Source organism: Lynx rufus, unplaced genomic scaffold (genome assembly GCF_022079265.1).
Source record: "Lynx rufus isolate CCGP_SWC_20201006 ecotype Redwood Valley unplaced genomic scaffold, mLynRuf1.p SCAF_8, whole genome shotgun sequence".
Taxonomy (NCBI): Eukaryota; Metazoa; Chordata; class Mammalia; order Carnivora; family Felidae; genus Lynx; species Lynx rufus.
Window position 1 is genome coordinate 121062137 of NW_025814896.1, and position 12271 is coordinate 121074407.

At 40.2% G+C, this 12271-nt stretch overlaps 1 protein-coding gene across 1 annotated transcript in view; it reads left to right on the forward strand.

Moving 5' to 3' along the window:
• Positions 1-781: 781 nt before the first annotated feature.
• Positions 782-12271, forward strand: part of DNAJC27 (DnaJ heat shock protein family (Hsp40) member C27) — a 31148-nt gene continuing 19658 nt past the window's right edge. Inside the window, exons 1-3 of the mRNA XM_047069290.1 lie at positions 782-997; positions 6610-6692; positions 10759-10828. Of these exons, the coding sequence (XP_046925246.1) occupies positions 911-997; positions 6610-6692; positions 10759-10828 (240 nt within the window). The 5' untranslated portion in view covers positions 782-910. The remainder of the gene's footprint in view (positions 998-6609; positions 6693-10758; positions 10829-12271) is intronic.

Below are 12271 nucleotides of genomic sequence, written 5' to 3' on the forward strand. Positions count from 1 at the left end.
CAGGGAAGGTGTGCACAGATGATGGGGTTAAGTCTGTGAATGGGAGGGAAAGGAAAAATGAAGGAGCATATAGGTACAATCACACAGACCATCCTAGAACTGGAAGAGTGTAAGAAACATCTTGTTTGAGCTTTCTTCCGACAGAGAACTCTGGAATAAAAGAGCAATGACTAAAATAAAACCCAGACTACCAAATGGACAACCTTTTTTTTTTTTTTTTTTTTTTTACGATAGCAACGGGTTTCAGATTTTGCCTAACACCCCTCTTCCAAAACCTGAGCCCCAACTTCCCGACTTCTCCCGGCTCCTGACTTGTCTCTCTACGAGCCCGAGCAAGAGAAACATAGTATGGGGTGGGGGACGAGTAGTGTAGACGGGCTTATACGGGACGGAAGAATTCAGAAAATAACACCCCTATGGTCTACTTCGAATTTTTAGCGGGACTGGGCCTGGACCCACCATTCTCAATACTCCAAGCCCGAGGATCTGCCCCAAACTGCCAATACATTTCTACCACTCGGCTGCAAACGTTAACAGATGCCGCTGTCCTGGCGCCCCTGAAAACCAACCGCGCTCTCAGGGTAAACCCAGCCTGACTTCCTGCCGAGGGACTCAGCGCCGCGCGTGGGCGCGACTCCTGGGAACAGGTAATCAAAACCTCCCCTCTAGAGCCCGGTGATGACGTCACACCGCCCCTTTCTAGCATCGCGAGACTCTCTTCTCCCACCCCCAGTTCCCAGAGCTCCCAACCGCCCGCGCCCGCTGCTAGGCAGCGGCGGGGATGGCGAGCCGCGGAGCTGGGGCGGTGACGATAGCAGCGGTTCCGCCATTGGACGAGGAGGCCTGAGGGACGGGCCAGCCTGGTGAACAAGGAGATACCGAGGCGGGTGGCCCCGAGAGAGCGAGGGCAATGGAGGCTAACATGCCGAAGCGGAAGGAGCCCGGCAAGTCCCTGCGCATCAAAGTCATCTCCATGGGCAACGCTGAGGTGGGAAAAGTGAGTACCGTGCTGGGAGGGGCGGGACCTCAGCGCGGCGGGACGACCTGCCGATTGGCTGGGAGGGCGGCCACTCAACAGCCCGGGGCCCAGCCTCCTCCCCGCCCCTGAGCAGGCCCAGGTCTCCTCCTAGGGGATGCGCCTGGGTGAGGAAAACTCTCGTGACCTTTTTGACCTTTCGCTTGCCCCCCCCCCCCCACCGACGTCACTCTCCATAAGAAGGTGTCTCATATGGCCGCTAACCCTTGAATGTATCCCAAAAAGATTAAAGGGGCCTAGGTCCTTATATAAGATCGTCTGCCTATCTTCGTTCTAGGTGACCTGTCCAGGACTTAAGAGGTCCTTAAGAGAATAAAAGTTTAGTTACCCCAGCAGTGCTTGGGAGCCTAAGGGAACTTACTGGGGTGCATGTGAGGATTGGAGCTTGTAAAATGTTGCTCTGCAGATACGGAGCCCAGAATCTACATTGCAAGAGCGTAGCTGATACTGACATTTTTCACGGGGGAAGTGCCGTGGATGTCAAGGAGCCTGCATTATTTTGTTTTGTGTGTTGGTTTTGTTTTTATTTCTGGTAGTTTCATTATATTCATTTTCTCTAAAGCCGTAGTTCTACTGCCTTTCTTCTGGATGTACTGGGTATAAAGCTCTCCCCTAGTGTGTGGAGGGGGGCGGAAGGAGGATGAGAAAGAGACCCGAGGCCGTCCCCCAAGTGAATTTTAAACTGCCTCCTCTTCACCTAAATTGTCTCCTCTCCCCTTCTGGGTAAGTGGAAGCTGTTGGTTAAGAACCTCCCAAGGTCATCAAATCAATGGCAGAGACCAGATTAGAACTTGGGTCTTCACAGTCTACTGCAGTTCTCTATCATTGTATGCTGTCAAAATCAACTCCAGTAGGATCTGTATCCCAAAAGAGCCCTTAATGGAAGTGTTTAGACCGGTGCCCTACACATAGTTGATGTTCAGTAAATGTTTATTAGTGCCTTTTCTTTCCATTTAGCATTATCCTGTACTATTTATGTATTTGCATATATGTATGTAAGTATTAACATAGCAGTCACTGAAAAGTCAACATTTGTTGAACATCAACTATGTGCCAGGCATTAAAAAGAAAAGAATACAGCCTCTAAAAGGCTTAATAATAATCTGGCTAAGTAAGCATGCATCATTTCTGTAATTTTCCTATGCTGAATGGTCCAACATTAAAAATAGCCCAAAATGACGAGTATCACATTTATTTAACATTGCCCTAGATTTATTGGCCAATGTGATTAGACAAGAGAAAGAAATAAAGTATAAAATAACTGGAAAGGAGAAGGCAAAATTATTGTTATTTGCTAATGATATGATTATTTATCTGGAAACCCAAAGAAAATTAACTTGAAAAGCTTTTAGAAAGAATAAGAAAATTCAATAAGGCAAAATTAATATACAGAAATTAATAGCTTTCCTATATCAAATTATATGTTTTTTTAAATCTTTTTTGGGGCGCCTGGGTGGCTCAGTCAGTTGAGCGTCTGACTTCAGCTCAGGTCATGATCTCACAGTCTGTGAGTTCGAGCCCCGCATGGGGCTCTGTGCTGACAGCTCAGAGCCTGGAGCCTGCTTCAAATTCTGTGTCTCCCTCTCTCTCTGCCCCTCCCCCGCTCATGCTCTGTCTCTCTCTCTGTCAAAAATAAATAAAACATTAAAAAATAAAAAAAAAATCTTTAATGTTTTATTTTTTTTTTAATTTTTTTTTTTCAACGTTTATTTATTTTTGGGACAGAGAGAGACAGAGCATGAACGGGGGAGGGGCAGAGAGAGAGGGAGACACAGAATCGGAAACAGGCTCCAGGCTCTGAGCCATCAGCCCAGAGCCTGACGCGGGGCTCGAACCCACGGACCGCGAGATCGTGACCTGGCTGAAGTCGGACGCTTAACCGACTACGCCACCCAGGCGCCCCAATGTTTTATTTTTGAGAGAGAGAGAGAGAGAGAAAGAGTGAGCAAACAAGCAGGCAGAGAGAGAGGGAGACACAGAATCTGAAACAGGCTCCAGGCTCTGAGCTGTCAGCACAGAGCCCGATGTGGGGCTCGAACTCACAGACCGCGAGATCATGATCTGAGCCGAAGTCTGACACTCAACCGACTGAGCCGCTCAGGCGCCCCATCAAATTATATGTTTTAATGTTAAATTGAAAAACTATTTTAATTTACAATAACAGCCAAGATAAAGTGCCTAGGTTTAAACTTAAGAACAAACAGGTAAGACCTATATGAAGAAAAATGTCAAACTCTACAAAGGGACATAAAATTGCTCAGGCAAATGGAAAGATATACTTTCCCCTTAATTAGGATCACTCGACATTTTAGAGATGTCAGTTCTTTAAAATAACCTACAATTCAGTTCTAGTTAAAATAACAATAGGGTTTTTTTTTTTTTTTTTTTCCTTCAAAACATAAGGGTGGCTCAGTCGGTTAAGTATCCAACTCTTGATCTTGGCTCAGGTCATGATCTCACGGTTTGTGAGATTGAGCCCCGAGTTGGACTCTGTGCTGACAACACACACACTTAAATACTGGTCCTCTAATTTCTATAGACAGATTCCCAGGGGTAGAATGCTGAGTAGCTATTTAGTAGCTATTGCCAATTGCTCTTCAAGAAATTGTACCAGCAGTATGCAGTTGCCCTATTTCCCGTAGTCCTGCCAACACAGGTATTGTCATTCTTTTAATGACTCCCAGTCTGGTTAGTGAGAGTATTACTTTAATTTGCATTTCATGGACTACAGATGAAGGTGAGCACCTTTTCATATACTTACTGGATATTTGGATTTGCTCTTCTGGATAGCGCCCAATTTATACTCCCTACCCATTTTTCTATTGGATGATGTATCTTATCAATTTTTCTGGTTCAGGGATATCAGAGATAATAACTTTTTGCTGGTCATATGAATAATGACTATTTGCCTGGGTATGTTATTTGCCTTTTAATATTTTTATATATATTTCTCCCTATAATTGCTATTATTATTACTATTTCTATATATTCAAGTATGCCTGTCCTTTCTTTTGTGGTTCTTGTGTTTCCTTTCTTAGTTGAAAATGTTTCCTTAAGGTTGTACATATGTTGCACATTTTTTCTGAAATTTTTGTTTTATGTTTAAATATTGAAATCAGAAGTTCATCTGAATTTATTTTTGTATTTAGAGAAGTTAAGGGCCCAACTTGTGCAAGTGGCATTTTACTAAATAAATCATTCTTTTTCCCTTGACTTTATTTTTTTATTTGAGAGAGAGAGAGAGAGAGAGACCGCACACACAAGTAGGGGAGAGGGGCAGAAGGAGAGAGAGAGAATCCCAACCAGGCTCCACACTCAGCATGGGGCTGGATGTGGGGCTTGATCCTAGGACACTGGGACTGTGACCTTAGCCGAAATCGAGAGTTGGATATTCTACCAACTGAACTGCTCAGGCATACCTCCCCTTGATTTGAAATATCACCCCTGTCACCTTTTAAATTTCGTCTTTTAATGGGATCTATTTCTGGGCTCTCTGTTCTATTCTACTGACCTATTTGTCTATTTGTCTATTATGCCAATATCATACTGTCTTGATTGGTTTCAGACTATATTTTAATATCTGTTAAGGCGGATTCCCTCCTCTTTGTACTGCCCTGCCCCATTCCTCTTTTTCATATTTTGAGTATTTCTTCTCAGATAGTTGTTCTGCAAAAGTGCCTAAAAATATATTTAAGAAAAATAGTGAAAGCAATAAATTCTATGTTACTTGGTTTATATGATCTTAAGGACCCTGTCTCTTTGTGTTATAGGGAGTGGTTATTAATACAATTACTTAAATGTGTGTCTCGTTAACCTCTTAGAACTAGTGTTTAAACAGTGTACTGGAGTTAAAGAACTGCCAGGCCCCTTAATCTCATGAATCATTTAGAAAAAGGCCATATTCATTTTCATAGGCTATTGTGAGAGAAAACATTTGTGAAATGCTTTCAAGCTGTAAAATGCTTCTATTTTTTTTTAATTTTTATTTATTTTTGACAGAGAGAGACAGAGCATGAGCGGGGGAGGGGCAGAGAGAGGGAGACACAGAATCCGAAGCAGGCTCCAAGCTGTCAGCACAGAGCCCGACGCGGGGTTCGAACTCACAGATCGTGAGGTCATGAGCCGAAGTCGGCCGCTCAACCGACTGAGCCACCCAGGCGTCCCTCAAGCTGTAAAATGCTTTTAAAAGTGTAGTCTGTTAGCAGTAGTCACTCCAAAGAAGTTTTTCTTTCAGTTCACAATAAGCTTATTAACTGCTTTTTAAATTGACCGTCCTGTTTAATTTAGGTAAACGTTCATCAGGGAAGGATTTGAGCAAAATAAACTTCATTACTAGCACTCCCAAGTAAATTAGAAGTTTCACGAGTGCTAAGGGTTGTTATTACTGGCACCGAGAAAATTCCATTGGCACTGAGCAAAAGAAAGAAGTAAAATATTGATGTGTGTCCTCAAGTAGTTTACTTTCTAGCTGAAGAGATAAGAGGAGTATACACATGTGAAATGATAATTGACAATACAAAGCAATGTATGCCTGATGGTGTGTGTGTGTGTGTGTGTGTGTGTGTGTGTGTGTGTGTGTATATTAGCATGTATGTGAAGTGCAAGAAGAGTTCAGAGGCAGGCAAGGTCTCTTACAATCTGGTGCTCCAGTAAGGCTGGGCCTTAAAAGATAAGTAAGATTTGTAAAGAAGGGAGAAAGCTCATTCCAAGTAGAGGGAAAAAGTAATGATGAAAGTCAGGAAGTCAGATCTCTGGGAGTTTTGCAGACATGGAAAGCATATATTAGAAAGGTTTAGACAAGGGACACAGATTAGGGCCAGATTATGGGGAACCTTGAATAAAGGATAAAGGAATTTGGATTTCAAACTTGGCAGTGAGAAGCCACTGAAGAGTTTTGAGTTAAGGAAGTAATGTCAGTGCTGTGTAGTATTGACTGAGGTTGGGAGGGAAGGAAGGCAGAAAAACCAACACAAAATTTCCTACAATTGCCTAGGAGTAGATGATGAGGATCTAAACCAAAGTGGTGTCGATGGGAATTGGAATGAGGGGAAAGAGGCAAGAAACATTTAAAAGATTTAGAAAGGCTCAGAATCAAACATGGCTTTAAGATTCTGATCCTCCGTGGTTGGGAAAATGGTGGTATTATTGACAGAACCAGGATGTCAGCAGGATGAACTGTTTTTATGTATAAGATTAGCTCATTTTTGGACATGTTGAATTTGAGGGAACAGCAGGACACCTCAGTACAAACTAGCCATAGTATTTGAAGATGTCGATCTGCTTTTGAGAAGGTCAGGGCTAAACATAGACATTTTGGTGGCATTGAAAGCATAAGAGTAAGTCTTCTAAACAGAAGAGTCCAAGGACTGAGAACTAAACTGAAAACATATTTGGTTTTAAGGGACGAATATTTAATTTTTCTTTAAAATTCTCACTTTTAGCATTTGTTTCAGTTGTTTGAAAATGCTTTCTTTCCCGTTGTGGTGAATGAAGAAACCATAATGAAGAACTGTGCTTGTTTTGTATGTTTCCAGAGTGTATGTACTAAAAGAATGCATTTTTATGTTTTTTAGAGCTGTATCATAAAACGTTACTGTGAGAAAAGATTTGTGTCTAAATATCTTGCAACAATTGGAATTGACTATGGAGTCACAAAGTAAGTGCATTGTTTCTTTGGGCTTGTAAATTACATAGATTTGAGAATTTTTCTAAAATGATGTATCTTGAAATAGAGATTCTGAAGAAGGAAAGATAGGAATAAGAGACATTTACGGATATGTAGTGATCATATCAATTGTTCATCACTGGGCATGTTCTTTTTGCCAGGCCTTGCCTTTGCAAGGGATAGGTATAGGGTCTACAACAATGAGGAAGTCAACAAAAAGCCTACCTAGCAGATGTATCTTTTTAGGAAACATGTTTCTATATAAACACGTCCTATTAGCAGGTGTGTTGGTAGAGCATTTTGAGGTATTCTTTCCACAAAGTCTAAATAGTATGTCGAATATTTTCTATCAGAGGATTTCCTTTATTGGTTTATGATCTTTATAACCTATTGGTATCTAGCAAAAATGATCTGGGAGAAGGAAAATTAGGAGTAAGTGGGGATTTATCTCGAGATGAATCAAGGGTGGGTTGAGCCTGAGGAGATAGGCTTACATTAGCAGGAAATAATACCACCAAAGCGTGGAATTAAGGTAGACTGCACACTCCCTGAAGGTGAAATTTCAGGTGCTCACCATTCTGCCCTAACCTGCCCCCTCCTCTCTGATTCCCTTCCTTTACACACTTTACCCTCCATCCACACTGCACCGCTGCCCTTGTATTTCCCTAGCTCAGTGCAGTTATTCATTCATTCTGTCCACCTGTAATATCCTTTCCCCTCATCTCTCCATCAGACTCTTTGACGTCTAAAATGCTCCTGTTCCCATAAGGCCTTGGAATACCTTCTTTATCAGTTAGGACTCTTTAGTTGCAAATGACAGAAATAATAAGCTTCTGTATGCTATTTATGGTACTTATTTTAAATTGCCACATGTCATTATTATTTATATATGTTTCATGTCTCCTGCTAGATTATAAGCCCCATGAAGAAGGAGCTATTAGAATAAGTCATTTCCAGGTGGCTGGCACAGTGCTTGTATGTAGTAGATACTCAAAAACTCTACTAGGTGAGATAGATATATCTAAAGAGGAAGTTTGTAAGATTAGACTGTGAGGGCAGCTTTTAAGGAGGTGGACTAAAGCGGTGAGGTTTGTCTATACTTCAGGGCATAGGATTTCATCAGTGATATGCCAGGATATCCTATTTAAGGCAGTGTTGTTTTGAATTCATGTAAGTAGCTAATTTATTCATCTAAGAAATGAGAATCACCATATTACGCCATAGAACTGTAGTGGTTTATTCAACAGACTATTCTATCTCTGGCTGAAATTTTTTTTGGAAAGCTGCTTGTCCCATGGTGTATCAGGAGGATATAACTGACAGAAACCTAACTCAAACCAAGTCAAGGAAAAAATAATAACGATAACAACAACAACAATAATAAAGAATATTAATCAATTCACATAATCCAGTTATGAGGATGCTGTGCCTTAGAGATGGCTGGAACCAGGGACAGAATATAGCTATATAATTTACTACGTCTCTCTCCAGCTTTTAGCTTCCTCTGCATGGCTGCCAGCAGATCTCAGACTCACATTGTGAATTTTACCTCCAGAGAGGGACCAAAGCTAATATACAAATTTAAAAATCCTAGGGAAAGTTTTGATTGTTCAGGTGGGGACAGGTGCCTTTCCCCAGCTCATTTGGCTGTGGCCAACAGAGTGGGATCACTAAGAACATAGCAGAACTCATCTGAACCACAACTGGGAGAGGAAAGGGCTATACTCGTGGGTAGTCAAAATAACAGGTACCCATTCCGTCCCTCCTGTTATCTACATGGTGAAGCTCAAATTCCAGCATATTGAAGAATTACTTGTAAAGTTTGTGAAAATGCAGATTCTTGGGACCCACCAAGATACTGGTTTGCTGGGTGTGAGGTGGGCACAGGAATCTGCATTTTTAACGGCCTCTCATAATAATGATGCAGGTGGTCTGCGGGCCACAGCCTAGGAAAGCAAGACCTTGAGGTAGCGAATTACCATTTTTCTTCAGGTTAATGTCCTCTGTCTGGCATCTGAATTAAAATAACTTCTTTGAGTTTCAGTGTGAATACATTTGTGCATTCCTGACTTTATCCATTCTCAGCTGCTATCTCTTTAAGGCCAAATTTTCTAATATACATCGTTACACCAGGTCTTCTCCAAAGGCTCTCAGACTCTGTTGTTTTGTGTTGTTTTGCTGTTCTCACATTCTCTTTTATAAGGTGGGTCCTGATTTCACAGATGTTAAAATGAAAACAGATGTGCATCTTGGTTATTGATGAAATATGGTAGAGAGTTCAGGAATAAAATGATTAATGGTTAGCTCGATGTAAGTCTACAAGTAATATAAAACACCTGTAGGCATTATGGTTTCAGAACAGAAGGTGGGTGTAATAAACGTGGACAAGAGAATAATAATAATAAACAAACCCAGAGGTAGTGTAGGGCCGATGAGAGAAAGTACTGATGTCCTTGTATTCTGTAGGAGGGAGTCATGTCAGTGCTGTCTAAACTGAAACACGTCACTGAAAAACATGATTCTAACCTGTTAACTTACTGTTAATAATCCCTATTCTTAACTTAGAGGGGTCTTTTAGGAAATACTTCTTGTGATGAAGAAAACATATTTAAAGTTCAATAATTCTACTTCACCTCAGTTTCTTTTTCCTTTTGTTACATTCAATACAAAGTAATAAATAAACGTTAAAAACTTTTTTTGAATTCAATACAAGTCAATTTTATACTTTTTATTTTAAAATAGTGTAATCCCATTTTGATAAAAACACTTGTGCTTCTCAGTCACGTCTGTGTATAGAAGAAGGCTGCCTTGGCATTCATCTATATTGGTAAAGGCTTTTGCTGGGTGATAGGATTTGGGATAAATTTTGAACTTTCATCTTTGTATTTCTGTAGTGTTTGAAATACTTACAATATTTCATTAATTTATTTTCCAACAATGGTTTTTCTTGAAAAAAATAAAAAGGACAAGAGGCAAATATGCTATGATGTTGGCAGCATTTAATTCTAATATGAATGGTTGTTCTTTCCCCTTTTGTTCTTTTCTCTATTTTAATTTTTTTTTAAAGAGAGAGGGTGCAAGTGAGTGAGGGGCAGAAAGAGAGGGAGAGAGGATCCAACGAGGGGCAGAGAGAGAAAGAACGGGGAAACAGGGCTCTAGCTCACTCGATGTGGGGCTCAAACTCACGAACCATGAGATCATGGCCTGAGACAAAGTCAGATGCTTAACCACTGAGCCACACGGGCACCCTTAAAATTTTTGAAAAACAAGTTGACTATAGCTCTTGCTCAATGAAGGTCACAAGAAGATCACACAGACGTTAATAAAATACACCTTAATTATTGTTCTGCATGGGAAGCAAGCATAGCTGGTAGTAATTAAGATGTCTTGCCAAGTGAAAGAAAATATTTTGTTTTCCTTCCTCTTACTCCTACTTGTCCCAAATCAGTTTTCTTAGTCTCACAGTAAAAGCCACCATTTGTTAGTAAAAGGGTATGGCCTGAAATATCTTGAGATAAGCTGAAAGTAAATGAGGGTGTTTATTACAGGTGGGTTCAGTGTCTTTATTTTTATTTTTTTATTTATTATTATTTTTTTAATATGAAATTTATTGTCAAATTGGTTTCCATACAACACCCAATGCTCATCCCAAAAGGTGCCCTCCTCAGTACCCATCACCCACCCTCCCCTCCCTCCCACCCCCCATCAACCCTCAGTTTGTTCTTAGTTTTTAAGAGTCTCTTATGCTTTGGCTCTCTCCCACTCTAACCTTTTTTTTGTTTTTTGTTTTTTCCTTCCCCTCCCCCATGGGTTTCTGTTAAGTTTCTCAGGATCCACATAAGAGTGGGTTCAGTGTTTTTAAAATAAGGAGGCAAGATGATCTGCCAAGTTGCTGGCTTCTGTTGTAAAGATTATCTGAAATCAAGAAAAGGCACTGAGAAAGCCTCTTACATTTCATACACATACATTTTTGAAATGTATAAATGACATAAATGATATTAATGAGAACGCAGAAACCATAACCTTCTTTGGAATTGTTTCCATTTGAACATTTCAGGGTACAAGTCAGAGACCGAGAAATCAAAGTGAACATCTTTGATATGGCTGGCCATCCCTTCTTCTATGAGGTAAGAAAGACTTTTTGAGAAAACCAACATCCAGTATTGTCAGTGGATTCAGGGAAAGATCCTGAGTTACCCGAAACGACCAATATTCAAATCCGTATAAAATTAGGTGAATTTAGCTGGTGTTCGTGGCTTCCTTTCTGAGCCTAAACTTCATAGAAACCTATTGGTCTTTTGTTCCATTCCCTCAAACTGTGGTAGGAAAGTTCATTGCTAATGTTTCAAACACGTTTTAACTTTCAAAGGACTGTTGCTTTTAACTTTGTACCTTAGCCCAGAATGTGACAGGATAATTATATTCATACTTGGACTTAAGAATTCAGCATTGCGACTTCTTTCATAGCACAGTACTGGAGTGAGCTTTCCAGTTCACTCTGCAGCCTTATGTGTTACCTCCCTGGAGAGAGTCCCACCTGCTTTACTTTGTCTTCTTGTCCTGAGTAGTCTCAAAGTGAATCTCATGGCCATTCTCTTTTGTTTTTCCTTCCTTGGGTTATTGATTTTCCCTGAAGAGGCTCTCTGTTCTTTTCTAGTTTGGGCCATTTCACTTCTGCTATTTATTATTTCCTTCCTTCTACTTGCTTTGTGTTTCTTTTGCTCTTATTCTGGGTTCTTTATGTGGGAGCTTAGATTATTGATTTGAGACTTCCTGCGTTTTTGACGTGTGTGTTTGGTGCTATCAGTTCCCCTCTCAGCACTGCTTAGCTGTGTCCCACACATTTTGATATGTTGTATTTTCAATTTCATTAATATTTCATCTTATTCATTCAATGTGTTTTTTTAATTTCTCTTGAGACTTTCTGTTTGAACTATGGGTTATTTAGAAGTGCGTTGTTTAGTTTCCAAGTGTTAGAGATTTTTTGGTTATCTTCCTGTTATTAATTTCTGGTTTGAGTCCATTGTGATCAGAGAACACACTGTATGATTTTGATTTCTTTTAAATTTGTTGAGGTTTTTTTTCATGACCCAGGGTATGGTCTATCTTGGTCTTCCGTGGGCACTTGAAAAGATGTGTATTCTGCTATTGTTGGATGGAGTGCTCTATAAATATTTATTAGGTCTTGTTGGTCAGTGGTATTGTTGAATTCTTTTATATTCTTGCTGATCTTTTGTTTGGTTGTTCTATTGATTGCTGAGAGAGGGGTATTAAAGTCTCCAACTATAACTGTGGACTTGTCTGTTTCACTTCTATCGTATTTGCTTTATGTGTGTTGCAACTCTGTTATTTGGTGCATACATATTTATGATTGCTATGTCTTCATTATATAGTTTTATTTTTATATAATGCCCCCCTCTGTCTCTGTAATCATTTTTGCTCTGATATCTACTTCATCTGATATTAATATAGCCAATTTTTGCTTTCCTTTAATGTTTGCATGATATATCCTTTTCTTTTTACTTTCAGTCTGCTTATATCATTGTATTTGAAGTAACTGTCTTGTAGAC